This window comes from Pholcus phalangioides, unplaced genomic scaffold (genome assembly GCF_987345545.1).
Source record: "Pholcus phalangioides strain wild (caught in Gottingen) unplaced genomic scaffold, Ppha-v1.0 ptg000027l_1, whole genome shotgun sequence".
Lineage (NCBI taxonomy): Eukaryota > Metazoa > Arthropoda > Arachnida > Araneae > Pholcidae > Pholcus > Pholcus phalangioides.
Genome location: NW_028301617.1, coordinates 3320264 through 3340615, shown reverse-complemented (window position 1 = coordinate 3340615; position 20352 = coordinate 3320264). Strand labels below are relative to the sequence as shown.

Sequence of the window (20352 nt, the reverse complement as noted above, 5' to 3'; positions counted from 1 at the left end):
GCCTCGGAGAGAGACAGCCAGACTGGGGCAGAGACAGGGTATGTCTAATTTCGTTAGAAGTGTTAAAATATCCTCTATAACACTGCTCAAAAAAAAAAAAATCGGTTTACCAAAGAAACTTCAACGGTTTTAGGGTACAGGTTTTAGTGGGCTGCTGATTCCAAAACTGGTGTTGATTTTGACGAAATGACTCTAGTTTTGAGATAGTACATATTCTCAACATTCCAATGCAGTCTGTAATCACTATTTTTTGCGGCAGATTTTTACTCTTTTGTGTTTTTTTATTTATTTTCCTAACTTATCCTCAATATTATTGCATTTATATCATTAAGGAAGCGTAATTTTCATATTTACGGAATAAATGCGGTGAAAGTGAAATTAGCCGATGTAGATGAATAAATACGAAAATTTTGATTTTTATAACTTTTCCTCAAAATTTCGAAGATTTACAATTTTAAGCGAAAATTGGTTTTGATTTTGCTGAGCAAAATGCTTTTGAATTCTAACTCGTGAATTAAGAGTTCAGTTGCCTTCCGTTTCTGAGTTCTATCCGAAAATTATGGACGTTATTGACTATTTATAGAAGAACCAAACTATATATCCATTCGCGCACGTTTTGCGCATCAAGTTAATTTTCTCATGAACGCAAAAGTCAGAGCCATTTTTTTTCGAAAAAACAGAAAAAAGTTTGACAGCAGCAGAAGAGTTTAAATACATTTATTTTACACGATATTCGACACAACATATTAATATTGCGTCTATAGTTGCTGTATAGTTGTTGCTATTAATATTGCGTCTAGTGTTGTCACGGCGTCAGGCCTATCTGACGCCGTGACAACACTTACGTCAACTTTGCACCCAAATTTTGTACTTTGGAAAGTTTCTCCAAGATAATATTTTTTGCAACGTTATGGCATGGTATGAAGTCATTGATAAATAGAATCATACTACTTTCAGTAGTCATCTAAAAGACTTCTGTTGATGGCCATGCACATGTTAAATACCATAATGAAATTCTACTAACTACTTTGCAAAGGCAGTTATTTAAAGTCTTCGTAGTCCCGCTAATAGCAAGAATGCTGACACAGTCAACCTTCGGTTTACGAACGTCTCGGTTTGCGTAAAATTCGGTTTACCAACAACAAAAATTGATTCGGTTTACGAACACGCAAGCAGGAAAATATTTGATTAAATTCGAAATGATAATGGAGAAATTGAAGTGTCTACGGCCGCATTACGATTTTTTCAAATGCATTCCTCCGAATTCGACACCTTTTATCCAGCTCATAGATCAGCTTGTCATTTCAGATTCTGGGACGGTTTTCATCAAAGAAATTTTTGAAACACGTTTTGCAATAACCTCTGACACATATATAATTACTACTATCTGATTTCTAGAAACATCATTTTAATGTCCCACATTGCTCATAGAACTTATTGATGAAATTTGGCAGCGAGTGACTTATAAAACCATGAATTCGGTTTGGAACGCATTGTAGCCAGATTGCTTTGCAGGCAGAAATTTCGAGAGCTTTGACACTGAGATTAATAGATGAAATTAATCAGACTAGACATGGGTACAGCTCTGCCCATGTATAGCATATATGCCCGTTTTCTCGTAAAATCTGGATTTTCTCTGGAAAAAAGTGTTTTTAGTGTCAGTATGATTATTTCAATAGGTTTGGAGTTATTCACTTGAGCGTGAAAAAGTGTAAAAATTGACACTGCAGGAATCTTCGGCAAATGTGTTTCGGTTTGCTACCTCAGGAACGAATTAACTTCGTAAACCGAGAGTCGACTGTATTATGTACCTTCAACGCCGTTACTACTCACAGAGGGAAGTACTGTTGAAGAAGGAGATATGGAGAGACTACTGAAATATTAGCTTTTAATTAAGTACTTTATTACTTCGCTTCAAAATGAAACCTGAAGGAAAAATGTATCGTTAGTTTCGTTCTTTTTTGCGAATAAATGCAAAATCTCCGATTTAGAAAATTTTATTTTTGCGAAATTTTGAAATTTTATGCGCAAAATTTACGTATATCTTTACGTAATTCTCATTCCATCAGACATTCGTTATTTGTCATGATCTTGAGCTGATGAACCTCTTACTGGGACAACAAGGAAAATATTTTTAGAGAGCCAGCGGTTCATAGACAAAATACATCTCCCAACACTTCATATAAAACTCGACTTAGTGAAGCAATTCGATAAAGGTACTCAATAAATAAAGTGGCGAGTGCTTCCAATTAATTTGTAAAACGTTTCCTGGACTGAACAATGAAAAGCTGTGAGCAGGGATTTTCGATGGTTCTCAAATTCATAAATTTCTTAAAGATTCGATCTTCAGTTTGATCATGTTTCGTATCGGTTGTTGAGAATTTTTTGAGAAAGCAGAGAACGATGAAGAATTGCAGTAAAATACGATTAATTTGTAATTTGAATTTAAAAATTTTCAAACGTTTGAAAAATAGACTGTTAATATGAGCACAAAGGCGCATTTTCTTCTTAGTTACTTGATTCAATTTCACAGACAATCTGAGTCATTTTAATGACGAGAGGCGGTTTCATGAAGATATGAAAGTAATGGAACAGAAGTATCCAAGGCAAGCTCGAGCCTCGGTATGATGGCTGATTACTCTACCGAAGCCTCCTATGAAAGACATTCAAAACCCATAACAGAAAATCATGCAAGTGCTTCTCCTTGAATTAATTTAATATTATTTTGTGTTCATTTTAGTGGACGAAATGCAACATTATAGAGCATATCATTACTGCATTGATCTATTCTGATATCCTAAATATATTCCCTTATTCTCATTCCATATATTATACGATATATAAATGTATAAACGATATGTGTAATGTATATTATACATGTATAATGTACAGGGTGATCAGCGAATAAGCCCTTATTTCAAAATTAAATATCTCTACAACAAAGATCAATAGAATTATGCGGTGAACGGTACGTTTATTAGCAAAACTGTAAGAATGTTGTACAAAAATTTCGAAAATTTAGTTTTTTTTTAATTTTTTAAAATAAAAAAAAAAAACTGGAGATTTTGGGGTTCCGAAAATCCTCATTTGTGTGAAGAGAAACCACTGCATTCGCCTAAAGTTACTGCATGGGCTGCGGTATGCGCCATGTGTGCTGACAAATTGTTCCAAAATTGTAACGTAACGTTCAGTAGTAATCATTTCTCGCACGAAGAAGGGGCCGATAATGCCTCTGGACGGCAATGTTAGAAAACGACGTTTCTCAGAAGAAAACAAGGTGACAATTGACTCTAATCCTCCCAGTTCTGTGAATTTATTATTCTTTATAGTACAATCTCCCATGGAGTCGGCAGCCGACAAACATTCATTGATCAAAACTTATTCCCCCCCCCCCCCAACACATTTAGAAAATGTAGCTCGAAAAATCGCCAGACTCATTCGCCAATAAGTGTTAAATTATCGGTAAACATAAAATGTCCGATTTTGACCCGATCGCGACTAGAGAACGTACCTTAAAAATCGCCAGAATTACTCGCCAGTAACGTTTGATTATTGGTAAACATAAAATGTCCGCATATGTCCCGATTTCCGACATGTCCGCATATGTCTCGTCCGCTTTTAACCCCTAATCCCTGCAGCGGTTCTAATCCGCTCGTGGGCACACTTGCTTGTGTTCCTTTCTTTCCTTTGTGTTCGTTGAAAAAACCGATTCCAGGTGGGTCCGGTGAAAACAGCTCAAGAATCGTTCGTAACACCGTACAAATTACCGAACAACCAATTGCGAATGCTTTCATTGCATGATCCTTTAGAACGCTTAAGCGGCGCCCCCAGTGCGGTTCTACATCACTCAAGTTACCCGCGGCACATTCTCAGATTATTTAAGTGATCCGTGCGGCATATAATTACGGATCACTTGAGTGATGCGTGGCACATTCTGGAGCACTTAAGCGGCCCGGATGCATCTCCAGATCACTTGGATCCACCAAACATTTAGAGATTACTAAAGTGGCTCTCTAGGAGACTTATCAATGGGGAGGGAATGTTACTTCAAGTGCCCACAAACTATGGAAAGTTTTTTCTCGTTCTTGGCGCACCAGTGCCGTTGCCGTATGCTGGCTGCTGGCTCAACCGAGCTGCGTCGTCTGCTTCAAAATAGTACTAACGCAGCCTGTTCGGTGAAATCAAAATGGTGATTAAATTAACAATAGCAATGTGACTATAATAGCCCTAGCGTAAATTAGTTATGTACGAAATTGATTTTGTGCGTGTGTGCGCACGCGTTGGGCAAATGCCCGAAATGGGCGAAAAACTGCCGGACAATAATGGTTCCTCGGCCTCACCAATCACTTTCGCAATATTTACTTCGGTTACAGTGGTCCCCTAGCAATGCGTTTCAGAAATGCATATGCCTTTACAATCACTATGACGTGACGTCAGATGGCGCGGGTTCATATCAGACATTATACGGTTTGCACACTGGTGTGATGCATTAAGACCGTATTTTGTCGAATTTGTGGAATCTTATTCGTGGAAATTCTGTGACGTGGGAATCCACGTCACAGAATTTCTACGAATCGGAATTCACAACGTCTCTGACATGACGTGAAATCGCGCCACGTCAGTGTAGTGTGGTTCAGCCTTTACACCATCAGTCGAAGTGTAGCCGTTGTGTGCGTTGGTCGTGATACCTACTATTGTTTTTTGAGAACTACTACTATTTTGATTTTTCTCAAAAATGAAGATTTATTGACACAAAGGGCCGGGATTACTCTATAAAAGTTTTTGAAAATTTCTTTCATAAAACTTAAATGCAATATTTTCAAGCAAGTTCTGTGAAGTATTTTTTATCATGTGTAATCGTGGCCGTACACTACTTGAACCTGTCCATGCGGAACTCACGTTAGGTAATTAATTATATGGTACAGCTTTTTCGATGTCAGCTGAGCATAACAAGAGGGCCATCTGCTCCTTTTTTACAATATTTTTGTTTATAGTCGAAGGTTTGAGAGAGACCCAAAGTGATAAAAAAAACCAAAGTCAAAAACAACCACAAACACTCTCTCCCTCCTTCTCTCTCTCTCTCTCTCTTACAATCTACGAACTCTAAAATTTGCGTCTGCTTGCGGCCACTATTGACATGTAACGTCTATCGAATTGATAGAAGTGACAGCTGTCGGATTGATAACCAACCCCATTTGGTACCGGAGAGAGTTCGTTTGGTGCTATGCAGTAGACCTTTCTTTTTTAGCCATCCTGGCAGTGCTAGCTCTCCATTAACTACCTTTATTTAAAATCATAGGAGAAAGGGCCTTTAGTTGCCAATATCCCTAGTAATTTTTAAGATTGGAATAGGAACAGCATAATACCCTTCGAAACAGCCGGCTATAATACGCGAAAAGCAGAGCATTGGAAGTGTTTTAAAAATGTTGGTGCGTGCATGGGTGGAGATATACATCCGCCCCCCCCCCCCCCAGCGTCAAATTTGGAGTCGACTGATCTAATGTATTTGTGTATATCTGAATTGATATAATCGTGCCCGAATTTTTTTCTGCGTGACTCGAATTTTTTGTGAGAGAAATAATGATATCTAAATTAATTTTATTAACTCTGAGGGGTGCTCGTACTCGTGTCATAAAATGATGGGTGATAGAGTATACATGGCACCTCGTTTTTGACGCCCACTGGCTGAAAGCATAGGCGGAGATGGACTTGAAAGTCTGGGGGGGGGGAGGCACGATTATGTCAATTCATAATCATGGAATCGAACATAAGCAACGAGCACTGTATGTGCTTCAAGGAGCACCGTAGTGCTCGCCAACAACGGGTTGAAGATGCTTGAACTAAACTGATCGCCGACGGCTCGGACTCGTTGCGGAGATGTGTGATCCCCGCGGCTGCACAGCTTAGTGCTCTGTGCAATTCATTTATCAAGTTATGACCTGCATTCGGCAGACACACGTGTCGGGCACGGTGCGGATAATTGTGTCCAGACCTTAATATGTTTCTATATATAATAGAAATTATGATATTAATTACTTTATGATAATTATGACCAAGTCGTGAAAAAACTTAATTATTGATTTCACAAAAGCTAAAAAGTAAGCCTTATTGAAAATAAGTTTTTTGAAAAAGTTGGGACTTCAAAAATTACGTAAATGTCCCGTAAAATACGGGTCATATGGTCACGCCATACACACAATTTTCTCGCCCGCAAGTGATAGAAATACCGCATATCCGGCCCGCTGCCTGAAAAAGTTTGCCCATCACCGACCTTAACGATCAGTTGAGCAGTCTATATAAACGACCAGCAATCAATCCAGTACCAACTCAGAACTGCTTCAAACGTAGACAGTCCATCACTACCTCAGGAATCGTAGGCGAGAGGAGGGCGATCTCAGAATCCTGCTCGGTCAGATTCCAAGCCACAAGTTGCTCAGTAAGAGGTCATTAAAGTATTACGTCTGCATCGATGGGGGGGGGGGGTTCCGATTTGTTCTGGAAGTGTCCGAGTGTTCTGGAAATGTGTCCGGGCCGCGTAAGCGCTCTGGAACTGTGCCACGTTATCACTCAAGTGATCCGTAATTATACCACGGATCACTTAAGTAATCTGGAAATGTTCCGCGGGTAACCTGAGTGATGTAGAACCACACTGGGGGCTGCTTAAGTGCTCTAAAACTGTGCCACATGTCACTCAAGGGATCTCTAAATGTGCCACGGATAGGTTAAATGTTCTAGAACTATGACTTCACTTACTAAAGTGATCTTTGAATGTGAAAGTGATCTTTGAGGCCTACTTCACTGATCTGAAAGTGTGCCACGGGCCACTTAAATGCTCTGGAATGCTCCACGGGTCATTGAAGCGATTTATAAATGTGCCGCTTAATTCATTTTTACAAAATTAGGTTTGGGGGGGGGGGGCAAGCCACATCAGATCACCTTCAGGGCCACATTTGGTCCGCGGGTCAAGGGTTTACCATATATGGCTTAAAGGGTGGGTCGCAATGAATTTCTTAAAGAGAAATTTTGAGTTCATAGCTTTCAAATAGCATTGAAATTAACAGAAATTTATTATAATAGCATGCAAATGTACACTGCTGGCCACCGTAAATGCAACACCCTGAAGGAAGTATGCAAATAATGTGAAATTTACAACATGCATTAGCGGAGGTGAGATATGCAAATGATTAGAATTTCAGCGCAGACGCACATCACGCGCGCCTGTGGCGCCACTTCAAAGCGCTATTTAAGGCTTGGAGATTTCGACGATTTGAAGTACGGCAATTGTGTTTTTCTTGTGGTTTTTTCAAAAAAAAACGATCAATTATGCCTCGTAGAAAACAGCGATCATCTTTTGATCAAGTATCCAAGTTCGACAGAGGAAGGATAGTGGCCTACCGAGATTGTGGATTATCTTTCAGAGAAATCGGTAGTCGTGTTGGACGAAACCAAACAACTGTAATGCGGATATGTGATCGTTGGATGCAGGAGGGTACGACGGACCGACGTGTTCGATCGCATCCACCTCAGTGCACCACTTCACGTGATGACAGGCGTATTGTGCGTATGGCAGTGACGGATCGCTCAGCCACATCACGAACCATAGCACAGCACATTCAGTCTGTACCGCATCATCCAGTGTCTGCGCGTACCATTCGACGCCGTTTACAGCAGAGTGGTCTGTCCGCAAGACGTCCATTGCTTCGTCTACCCTTGACGCAGAACCACAGACGTCTCCGCCGCCAATGGTGCGATGAAAGAAGGATGTGGACGGCACAATGGAATGAAATTGTCTTTACTGACGAGTCACGCTTCTGTCTGCAACACCACGATGGTCGGATTCGAGTCTGGAGACACCGTGGAGAGAGGATGCTGAACAGCTGCGTTATGCACCGCCACACTGGTCCTGCACCGGGTATTATGGTATGGGGCGCTATTGGATATCACTCTCGCACTCCTCTAGTACGCATTGCCGGTACTTTAAAAAGCCAGCGCTACATCTCCGAGGTGTTGGAGCCAGTTGTCCTTCCTTACCTTCAGGGCTTGCCCACAGCCATATTTCAACAGGATAATGCGCGACCACACGTGGCACGCATTGTCCAAAGGTTCTTCGTCAATCGACAGATTGAATTGCTTCCCTGGCCAGCTCGCTCTCCGGATCTTTCGCCGATAGAAAACATGTGGTCCATGGTTGCTCAACGATTGACCCAGATTACATCCCCAGCTGCCACACCAGATCAACTTTGGCAACGCGTGGAAGCTGCTTGGTCTGCTGTACCCCAAGAACACATCCAAAGTCTCTTTGAATCAATGCCGAGGCGTGTGGCAGCGGTGATCTCCAACAATGGCGGCTACTCTGGCTACTGATTTTGGCAGGAACCACACTTCACAGAAGTCTATAAATTTAATCATTTGATGCTTGGTCAACATGTTATCTACAAAATAAATATTGTTGCGATATCTCTTGTCTTTCTTGGTGTTGCAATTTGGGTGGCCAGCAGTGTATTTCGAAATTTTAATTTTTTTTTTTAAATATTTTTTTTGCATTAAACAGATTTTTTTTTCATCGGGGGGAAGGCGCATGAGCTCCCTATGCCCCCCCCCCCCCACGTACGTTTCTGATCCCACCAAATATGCGTTAGGAGGTAGGGGACAGTGCTGACGAAATTTTGCTGACAGGGGAGGTCAGGGTTTTGCTGGCAAGAGGGGAGGGGGTTAAAATGGCTAAAAATTTGCTGACGTACTTGAACGGCCCCTAATCAGTTGAGCGTATTATACCAGCGGTTCTTAATCTTTTCCACGACCCAAAACCAACAATATCAGCTTCGCGACCCACAGGACCTGTGTTTTTTTCAAAACCAGTGACGTAATAACCGCATTTACATTCATGTCCATAAATTAAGGATAATGCCAGCTCCGGTAAATAAAGGTACAGAAACAAAACAAACGTTACTTATTCATAAAGCCCATTTATTAAACAAAAGATTAAGAACAAAAACGATGGTGTATGTATGATACCATTCATAAAAACTACGATTTTTGCTCCCTGGAGCAATTGTAAAAAATATCTCCTTTACGAAAACTTACTATTACATGGTTGGTATGATGGTTAATACATTGTATGTCTCCCATGCGATGAAATACAGTCCGTACAACGCCTAGGCATGCTGAGTATCAAATTATCGATCTGATCTTGGGGAAGGTCACTCTACTCAGCAAGCAATGCTCTCCGAAGTTCCGGTACACATGTAGGAGGGGGTTGACGGGCTGCAACTCGTCGGCCAAGCATGTCCCACACATGCTCTATCGGATTCAAGTCAGATGAGAATGCTGGCCATTCCATACGGGTTATATCCTCAGATTCCAGGCATTCGTTTACGATGTTTGCTCGGTGAGGACGGGCGTTTTCATCCATAAACACAAATTCTGCGCCCATGGCACCCCTAAACAAACGTACATGTTGTTCCAGAATGATGTCCCGATAAATTTGGGCTTTCGTGGTTCCGGTTTGAACATGCAGATCTGTTCTGGAACCCAGTATAATTCCACCCCAAACGAGCAATGCTGCACCACCGTAACGGTGTCGTTCAATGATGTTGTCTTGGTGGTAACGGGTACCTGGCGTTCTCCATATGAAAGTCCGACGTGAATCAGACTGCAAGCTAAACCTGGACTCGTCGGAAAACATCACACAAGCCCACTGTGACGATGTCCACATTGCACGTTCTCTACTCCAGGCTAATCGCTGCCGACAGTGAGTTGCCGTGAGCGGAACACATCTGACAGGCCTGCGAGCATATAGACCAATATCTCCCAAACGTCTGTACACGGTTTGCCTTGAAACTGTGGTGCCCGTGGCTGCAGACAGCTGACGAGACAGGTCGGATGCTGTGCTCCGTCTGCTTCTTTTGGCAGTTACTGCCAAATACCGGTCTTCATTCGGCGTTGTAACTCGGGGGCGACCTGTACTGTAACGTCTACTGACATTTCCGTTATCTTGGAATCGTTGCCAAAGCCTAGAGATGACACTTTGGGCAATTCCAAGTTCCTCGGATACTTCCATCTGAGTACTCCCACATTCCAGGCGGCCGATAATTCTACCACGTAAAAAATCATCCACAGGCGTCCTCTGCGTCATAACTATTCGCTTATGGCACTGAGCGCCTTACGGAACTCTTGTGAACAATTTTACTTCTTTGCCACCGTTCCTTATATACCCCCCTGTTACACTCTCTCGTCATTGTGACGTACTATCGGCATCATCTGGTGGCTTCCTGAAATTTGCATATCATTCTTGCAGGTGTGTGTGATAATTCTACAGGTGAAATTTTTACTTTAGATTTCCATTTCCGTGTGATTCTGAATTATCCTTAATTTATGCACATGAGTGTATTACAGGATTGTATAAGTGGATTCTCTCTTTTACAACTCACTTTGGAAGCCGCTGCGAATCAAGTTTGCGTCGTGACCCATAGCTCAGGAATCCCGCCGCTGTGGCGGTCGAGTGGTCATAGTGACGGACTCGCATCGCGATGTCCCGGGTTCGAACCCCCCACCGTCGCCACAGTGGTGGTCAGCTGAAGTTGGTTTTCTGTGGTTCCCAACTTCGAGGTGCGAATGCTAGCTGATCTCCCCATTAAAAAGTCTCGCCGCAGAGAGCGACAGGCTTACAACGATAAAATCTTCAAACATTGCACTTCACTCATAGTCCTAAAAAATATGTGGTAGGTGGCAGCACTGTAACAAGCATTACACATAAACACGCTTCACGTTAGTTTCACAACACGGGCATGCACATCCCAACATGTACCAATTCGATAGAAATTCCGCAGAGGAATATGGACGAGGTACATGTGTGGTTTAGTAGTAGTTCGTAGTAGCTCAAGAATCCCTGACTATAAGTGGACTTGTACGACCCTTCTCGGAAGCCCCTGTGAATCAAGTTTGGGTCGTAACCCATAGCTCAAGAATCCAGGCTGTTAGTACATTTTTACGACCCTTCGCGGAAGCTCCTGCGAATCACGTTTGGGTCGGAACCCATAGCTCAAAAATCCCTGGCTATATAACTGGATTCGTACGACCCTTCACGGAAGCCCCTGCGACGAATCAAGTTTGGGTCGGAACCCATAGCTCAAAAATCCCTGGCTATATAAGTGGATCTGTAAGACCCTTCTCGGAAGCCCCTTCGAATCAAGTTTAGGTCGTGATCTCTATAGGTGTAGTTCAAGAATCCCCTACCTGTAAATGTATTTGTGCGGCCCATTCCGGAAGCTCCTGTGACCCATACGTTAAGAACCCCACACCAGCAGGCGCGGATCTATGGGGACCCCCCCCCCTTCCCAATCTAAATACGATAATTCATGAAATTTTCACAACTTCTATAATGATAATATTTTTTCATCGATACTGGAATTATTTTCTTTCATCAATTCTGGGGTAATACTTTATATATATATATATATATTATAATCAACTTTAGAATTATGTCTGTCATTAATTTTTTAATTTCCATCAAATATATGGAACTATTTCTTTTATTAATTCTGGAATTATTGTTTTCATACTTCCTGGAGTTTTTCCCCTTTCCTCAATTCTGGAATGATTGGTTTTTTTTTTCATCAATTCGGGAATTATTTCTTTCGCTGATTCTGAATTCTCATGAGAATTCCGCGAATTATTTCTATCAAATATTATTCTTATTCCAATTCATCATTTCAAAAATCTCGTCAGTTTTGAAAAAAATCATTTATTTTATTAACTTAAAATTTTATTTATTTATTTCATTAACTTATATAAATATATCCCTCCCATATAAACAGCCCCGGCCTGTCTAAGTCTGGTAAGGGTGCCCCTTGAAAAAAAACTGAGGATGTCATCGATTTTAATGGTAAGATAATTCAAATAATGTTTTAAATAAATGTTTCTACAACATGTTAGGGATTCCAAGGAGAGTCACGTGACTATTAGTCCCCCCCCCCCCCACTTCTCTGCTCTCCTCTCGCTCTTTGGTAAAAACCAGAGGCTCTTATCCTTTTTCAGCCTCGACCCAAACTTTACAATGGCATCAGCTTTGTTACCCGTAGGACTGTTTGTTCTTCGAAATTTGTGTAATCGGTGATGAAAGTATATTTATAAGACTGTTGGTGGGACTCATTTGGGAAGGGAAGGTCCTGCGAATCAAGTTTGGGTCGCGACCCGTAGCTCAAGAATCCCTGGCTATAAGGGGATTCGTAAGACACTTCTCGGAAGCCACTACGTATCAAGCTTGGCTCGTGACCCATGGCTAAAGAATCCCCGGCTGTTGGTGAATGTGTACCACCCTGCTCGGAAGCCCCTGCTAGTAAAGTTTGGGTCATTACCCATAGCTGAAGTGAATTTGTACGACCCTTTTCGGAAGCAGTTTGGCACGTGACCCATAGCTCAAGAATCCCTGGATATAAGTGGATTTTTAAGACACTTCTCGGAAGCCCCTGACATGCCCTCCACAATGGTGGGCCCTGGTGCCCGGTACGAATTTCATTTTTTTCCCCCGCTATAAATTAAGTATAAAAGGGGCCCCGCCATAGGTCCCAGTTTAGTTGCCCTGCTCCAGATGTGGGGCCATGGCCCCGCGAATAAAGTTTGGGTCGTTACCCATAGCTCAAGAGTCCCTGGCTGTTAGTGGATTTGTACGACCCTTCTCGAAAGCCCCTGTGAATCAAGTATGGGCTGTAACCTAAACCCCAAGTAAGTCCCGGATGTGAAGGAGCAGACGATCCTTGTGTCTCTCGCGTTTCAGTACTGTATAAACAAAATAGGAAGCTTCCCCGGATGTGAAAGATGGTTTAACGGCCAATGAGAGGGCTTTAAATATCCCGCCAAATATCCACGAGAGAAAGAGCAGACGACTTGTACGTCCCGCAGTGATAAACAAATTAGTCAGAGTCCCCGAATGCGAAAGATGTCCCAACGACCAATGAGAAGACTTGAAATTTCCCGCCAATTTAGGAAGAGAGCTGACGACGGAGAGCAATTCTACTGCGCAGTTGAACTTCAGTCGTCATAAGTGACGTAACCGCCTCCCGCGTCTTTGAGTGTTGTTCTCCGAAAGTGCATTCATGGATTAAATTTAAATTATTGTTTTAAATTCCGAGGAAAAAAAAAAGTCAATTTTTTTAAGAAATTTTCGTTTTTTTTCGGGGTAAGTTTTGAAATTGATTTCATTTTTTTATCTGTGAAATATTTAGAATAAAAATTGCTAAGAAAATAGGATCCTATTAATACGTATATCGTAAAATTAAGCATTTAATTTGGAATCACTTTTTAAGTGCATGATAGACTATTGCCGTTTAAAAAAAAAATGGATTAAAAAAAGTAATTTTTTAAAAAACTTTTCTTTTTTTATGATGGTCTAATTAGGCATAGTAGGTGGCCTAGAAACTTGAATTTTGGAATTCGCCATTTTTATTTAAATAACTAGCTGATACCCAGCGACGTTGCCCGTCCCGTAAAAAATTTATATACGTATAGCTTATTAATTATTTCTAATTCAAAAAAATTTCTGCATCAAGTAAGAAAAAAATTACTTTTATTTTTAATTATTTTAATTAAAAACTTGAGGCAATCAGTTGTGGATGCACAATATTTTTTGTTTTCCCATCTGGTGTGTAGATGTATGAGGCGGACACTGTTTACCGCAAAACGAAGAACATCTTTGGTTTTGGTTTGACTTTGAGACTGGAACTAAAACTAAACTCTCCTCCCCCCAACTCCTGACGAAGATCTTTCATATAGACTGTATCACTCGCTGACTCACACAGAGAAGCATGTTCAGTTTGTCTGATTCTTAGTTGTCTTATAATTGTGTCTTGGTAATTTGTGCTAAAATGTTTAATAAATTTGTGTTATGTGTACGCCTCGGCTTCAGTGGTGACTCTCAAATGAACAGAACCTTCTGAATAAACTTTTTGGTCGTATTTCCAAGCTCTGGATTATTTTCCCTCTGTTTCCATTGGCATGATGGGATCTTCTCACGGTGAGCTACTGTTTTCGCTAATCTTCCGGCCTTTATATATATTTTTTTTTTTTTCCTGTAAAATTCTAATATTGTTCGCATAAAATAATTTTATAGTTGGAATTTTATCCTCGTTTTCCCCCATCTATTTCGTTATTGTTATTACGAGATGGATGACGGTACGGATCCCACGGTGGTCGCAAGGGTATCTTGTAAATTACCTCCAATGTGGATAAATAATATTGCTTTATGGTTCGTGCAAGTGGAAGCTAATTTCGCAGTAGCACAAATAACTTCCGATATAACGAAATATAACACTGTTTTAGCAGCTGTAGATGCCGACTCGCTTCATTCGGTTTCAGACTTGGTGCTTAATCCACCAGCCGAAAACAAATACGAAGCACTTAAAAAAAGGCTTATCGCTGAATTTACAGATTCTAAATCGATACAAATCCGCAAACTGTTGTCTGAATTGACTCTTGGGGATAAGAAACCACCCTCTCTACTAAGACAAATGAAAGAGCTGGCAGGAAATTCAGTAACTGAAGATTTTCTAAAAACTATTTGGATGGAAAGGTTACCTTTGAACTCTCAGGCCATTTTATCAGTGTCAACTGCAGATTTAACTGAGTTGGCCACACTAGCCGATAAAATTTCCGAAATACGACCAATACCGAGTATTTCTGCGCTTTCTTCACAGTCAGGCCCTTCATCAGATTCTGTGAAATCTGATATTGCACAATTGCGTAGTGAAATATCGCAATTAAAAATTCAAATTGCAGATTTGTCAACGAAAATTAAAAATGAAAATTATTCAAGAGGGCGTACTCATTCTCGCTACCGAAGCAACAGCCGTAATTTTAGAAATCGTAACTTCAATACTACACAAACACTATGTTTCTATCATAATAAATTTGGTGAGAAAGCAACAAAGTGTTACCAGCCGTGCACATACAAATCAAAAAACTAAAGCACGCTGCTGCATCGTTACAGCATACTTTTTCCGGTGCAGCAGCAGGTCCTACTAAATGTAGACTTTACGTATATGATAAAGCGACAAATTGTAATTTTTTAATCGATTCGGGTAGTGACATCTCTTGCATTCCTGTGTCACCCAATGTGAAGGACAGTTCTTCACATTTTCTCTATGCAGCCAACAACACGAAAATTCCAACATACGGAAAAAAACATTTAGAGCTAAATTTAGGGCTTCGTCGAAATTTTCGTTGGACTTTCCTCATTGCAAAAGTCAATACTGCTATTATTGGTGCTGATTTTTTAACACATTTCGGACTCGTGTTGGATTTAAAAAATAGAGCATTAATTGACTCTATCACTAACATGCAAACAAAAGGTGTACTGTCCAATGCTGCAGTACCCACAGTGAAATTGATTGTTGGTGAATCACCATATCATAAAATTTTTGAACAATTTCCAATTTTGGCAAATCCAATACCGCAGTTTTCCCGTCCTCCAAAACATAACACTCAGCATTTTATTGAAACAAACGGAAGTCCAATTTTCTGTAAACCAAGAAGGCTGCATCCAAAAATATTACAAGCAGTTAAACAAGAATTTGAATATTTGATTGATAATGGAATTTGTCGCCCATCAAAGTCACCTTGGGCTTCTCCAATTCATGTAGTTCCGAAATCAAATGGAACGTACCGAATTTGTGGTGATTATCGTCGCTTGAATGCTATAACTGTCCCAGATAGGTACCCATTACCTCATATACATGACATAACTAATGTTCTGCACGGAAAGAAAATATTTTCCAAAATTGATATAGTAAGGGCATACTATCATATTCCGATAAATGAATCCGATGTACCAAAAACTGCCGTTACTACTCCCATTGGTAGTTTTGAATTTTTATATCTCCCATTTGGTCTGAAATGTGCACCAATGACATTTCAAAGATTTATGAATGACGTACTGAAAGGTCTCGATTTTACTGTCAGTTATTTAGACGATGTCTTAATTTTTTCTGAAAACGAAAATGATCATATTAAGCACGTGGAACTTGTTTTGGAAAGGTTTAGTAGGTACGGACTAAACATAAATGCTTCCAAATGTGTTTTTGGTCAACAACAAATTTCCTTTCTGGGTCACGAAATATCAGCAGGTGGTGTTCGACCTTTGGACGACAAAGTAAAAGCTATAATGAACTATCCACGTCCAGAAAATCTTGTGCAACTCAGAAAATACTTGGGGTTACTAAATTTCTATAGGAAATTCATTTCACATGCTGCTGAAGTACTAGCACCATTAACTGACCTATTAAAAGGGTCTAAAAAGAAAAATGATCAATCTCGCATTACATGGTCTAAAAATTTGTTAGATTCATTCGAAAAATCAAAAGAAGCTTTGCTAAACGCTACTTCGCTAGTGTTTCCAGAAAATGAAGATAAGTTAATACTTCATTGTGATGCTAGCGAAATTTCAATTGGAGCTACCTTAAGTGTAATGCAGAATTTAGAATATAAACCCTTGGGATTCTTTTCAAGACGTCTTACACCTACACAAATGAAATATTCAAGTTTTGACCGTGAACTATTAGCTATATACGAGTCTGTTAAATTTTTTAAACACATGCTAGAGGCTAGAAACTGTAAAATTGTTACAGATCATCGCCCATTAACATACGTTTTTCGTAAGGCAACGGACACTTACTCGAATAAGCAAACACGGTGGATTTCTTACATATCAGAATTCACTACTGATATCGAGTATCTAAAAGGTGAGCGAAATGAAGCTGCCGATGCACTATCGCGCATAAGTGAGGTTATTGTCCCCCAGCCACTTAATTATGATGAACTCAGTAATGATCAAAAATCAAACGAACAACTGAAACAACTCATTTCAGACACTAATACTGGGTTGCAATTGAAATTAATTCAATTGCCCAATTCAAATTCTCAAATATATTGCGATCTTTCAACTGGAAAAGTAAGACCTTATGTCACTGCTAAATTTCGCAAACAAGTTTTCCTAAACTTACATTGCCTTTCTCATCCAGGTATTAGAAGTACTGTTGACCTTATACGTAACCGTTTCGTTTGGCAGTCTATGAATAAAGATGTTCGTGAGTGGGCACGCCAATGCATTGATTGCCAACGTTCTAAAATTCACAAACACACGAAATCAGAATTAGGAAAATTTTCACTGCCAACTGCACGATTCCAACATATTCATTGCGATCTTGTGGGACCCTTGCCGGAATCAAACGGGAAAACTTATTGTTTAACTTTAATTGACCGCGTAACACGTTGGCCGGAAGCATATGCGATTTCAGATATTACCGCTGAAACAGTCGCAAAGACAATCTACTCTGAGTGGATTGCCCGATTCGGCACACCAGACCGCATAACAACTGATCAAGGCAGACAGTTCGAGTCAAGACTAATGTCTCAGCTCGCTGCTCTTCTAGGTGTGGAAAAGTGGCGAACATCACCGTACAACCCAAAAGCAAATGGGCTGATCGAAAATTTTCACCGTCCATTAAAAGCTGCAATTATGGCTCACCACACCACCAAGTGGACAGAAGTCCTCCCAACCATTCTTCTCGGTTTTCGTTCAGCACTGAAAGAAGATATAGGTGCAACACCAGCTGAGCTTGTCTACGGTGCTTCCTTGCGTCTTCCTGGCGATTTTTACGATTCGAGTGACAAAATTCAAGATCCGTCCATGTTCATCGAAAACCTCAGGCAACACATGAGAGCATTAAAACCGAAACCAACAAGCTCTCATAACAAAAATAATGTGTTCGTACATAAAGCATTAAACACCTGTTCTCATGTATTTATCCGACATGACAGGTTGAGAACATCGCTTCAAGCACCCTACTCTGGACCGTTTCCGGTGATCAGCAGAAAAGAAAAGAACTTTAAAGTTCTGATAGATGGAAAACCAACAAATGTATGTATCGATCGAATCAAACCTGCATTCACAGTGAATGAGGATGCTACAACTACAATTTCGAATACAGTGAGTCCCAAAATTAATGTGCTTCCGAAACCACCAGACCGCTTCACGCGTTCCGGAAGACAGGTTCGCTATCCTGTCAGATTCAATAATGTTGTCAGACTGTGTCGTTAGTCACTGGAAGGGGGGTACTGAGGCGGACACTGTTTACCGCAAAACGAAGAACATCTTTGGTTTTGGTTTGACTTTGAGACTGGAACTAAAACTAAACTCTCCTCCCCCCAACTCCTGACGAAGATCTTTCATATAGACTGTATCACTCGCTGACTCACACAGAGAAGCATGTTCAGTTTGTCTGATTCTTAGTTGTCTTATAATTGTGTCTTGGTAATTTGTGCTAAAATGTTTAATAAATTTGTGTTATGTGTACGCCTCGGCTTCAGTGGTGACTCTCAAATGAACAGAACCTTCTGAATAAACTTTTTGGTCGTATTTCCAAGCTCTGGATTATTTTCCCTCTGTTTCCATTGGCATGATGGGATCTTCTCACGGTGAGCTACTGTTTTCGCTAATCTTCCGGCCTTTATATATATTTTTTTTTTTTTCCTGTAAAATTCTAATATTGTTCGCATAAAATAATTTTATAGTTGGAATTTTATCCTCGTTTTCCCCCATCTATTTCGTTATTGTTATTACGAGATGGATGACGGTACGGATCCCACGGTGGTCGCAAGGGTATCTTGTAAATTACCTCCAATGTGGATAAATAATATTGCTTTATGGTTCGTGCAAGTGGAAGCTAATTTCGCAGTAGCACAAATAACTTCCGATATAACGAAATATAACACTGTTTTAGCAGCTGTAGATGCCGACTCGCTTCATTCGGTTTCAGACTTGGTGCTTAATCCACCAGCCGAAAACAAATACGAAGCACTTAAAAAAAGGCTTATCGCTGAATTTACAGATTCTAAATCGATACAAATCCGCAAACTGTTGTCTGAATTGACTCTTGGGGATAAGAAACCACCCTCTCTACTAAGACAAATGAAAGAGCTGGCAGGAAATTCAGTAACTGAAGATTTTCTAAAAACTATTTGGATGGAAAGGTTACCTTTGAACTCTCAGGCCATTTTATCAGTGTCAACTGCAGATTTAACTGAGTTGGCCACACTAGCCGATAAAATTTCCGAAATACGACCAATACCGAGTATTTCTGCGCTTTCTTCACAGTCAGGCCCTTCATCAGATTCTGTGAAATCTGATATTGCACAATTGCGTAGTGAAATATCGCAATTAAAAATTCAAATTGCAGATTTGTCAACGAAAATTAAAAATGAAAATTATTCAAGAGGGCGTACTCATTCTCGCTACCGAAGCAACAGCCGTAATTTTAGAAATCGTAACTTCAATACTACACAAACACTATGTTTCTATCATAATAAATTTGGTGAGAAAGCAACAAAGTGTTACCAGCCGTGCACATACAAATCAAAAAACTAAAGCACGCTGCTGCATCGTTACAGCATACTTTTTCCGGTGCAGCAGCAGGTCCTACTAAATGTAGACTTTACGTATATGATAAAGCGACAAATTGTAATTTTTTAATCGATTCGGGTAGTGACATCTCTTGCATTCCTGTGTCACCCAATGTGAAGGACAGTTCTTCACATTTTCTCTATGCAGCCAACAACACGAAAATTCCAACATACGGAAAAAAACATTTAGAGCTAAATTTAGGGCTTCGTCGAAATTTTCGTTGGACTTTCCTCATTGCAAAAGTCAATACTGCTATTATTGGTGCTGATTTTTTAACACATTTCGGACTCGTGTTGGATTTAAAAAATAGAGCATTAATTGACTCTATCACTAACATGCAAACAAAAGGTGTACTGTCCAATGCTGCAGTACCCACAGTGAAATTGATTGTTGGTGAATCACCATATCATAAAATTTTTGAACAATTTCCAATTTTGGCAAATCCAATACCGCAGTTTTCCCGTCCTCCAAAACATAACACTCAGCATTTTATTGAAACAAACGGAAGTCCAATTTTCTGTAAACCAAGAAGGCTGCATCCAAAAATATTACAAGCAGTTAAACAAGAATTTGAATATTTGATTGATAATGGAATTTGTCGCCCATCAAAGTCACCTTGGGCTTCTCCAATTCATGTAGTTCCGAAATCAAATGGAACGTACCGAATTTGTGGTGATTATCGTCGCTTGAATGCTATAACTGTCCCAGATAGGTACCCATTACCTCATATACATGACATAACTAATGTTCTGCACGGAAAGAAAATATTTTCCAAAATTGATATAGTAAGGGCATACTATCATATTCCGATAAATGAATCCGATGTACCAAAAACTGCCGTTACTACTCCCATTGGTAGTTTTGAATTTTTATATCTCCCATTTGGTCTGAAATGTGCA

General features: G+C 40.2%; 1 protein-coding gene across 1 annotated transcript; it reads left to right on the top strand.

The window, feature by feature from the left end:
* The first annotated feature begins 17398 nt into the window (after positions 1–17398).
* LOC149068085 (uncharacterized) lies at positions 17399–18091 on the top strand. Its single transcript, XM_089251898.1, has one exon. The coding sequence runs from the start codon at positions 17399–17401 to the stop codon at positions 18089–18091; it is 693 nt and encodes a 230-aa protein (XP_089108024.1).
* Positions 18092–20352: the final 2261 nt, after the last annotated feature.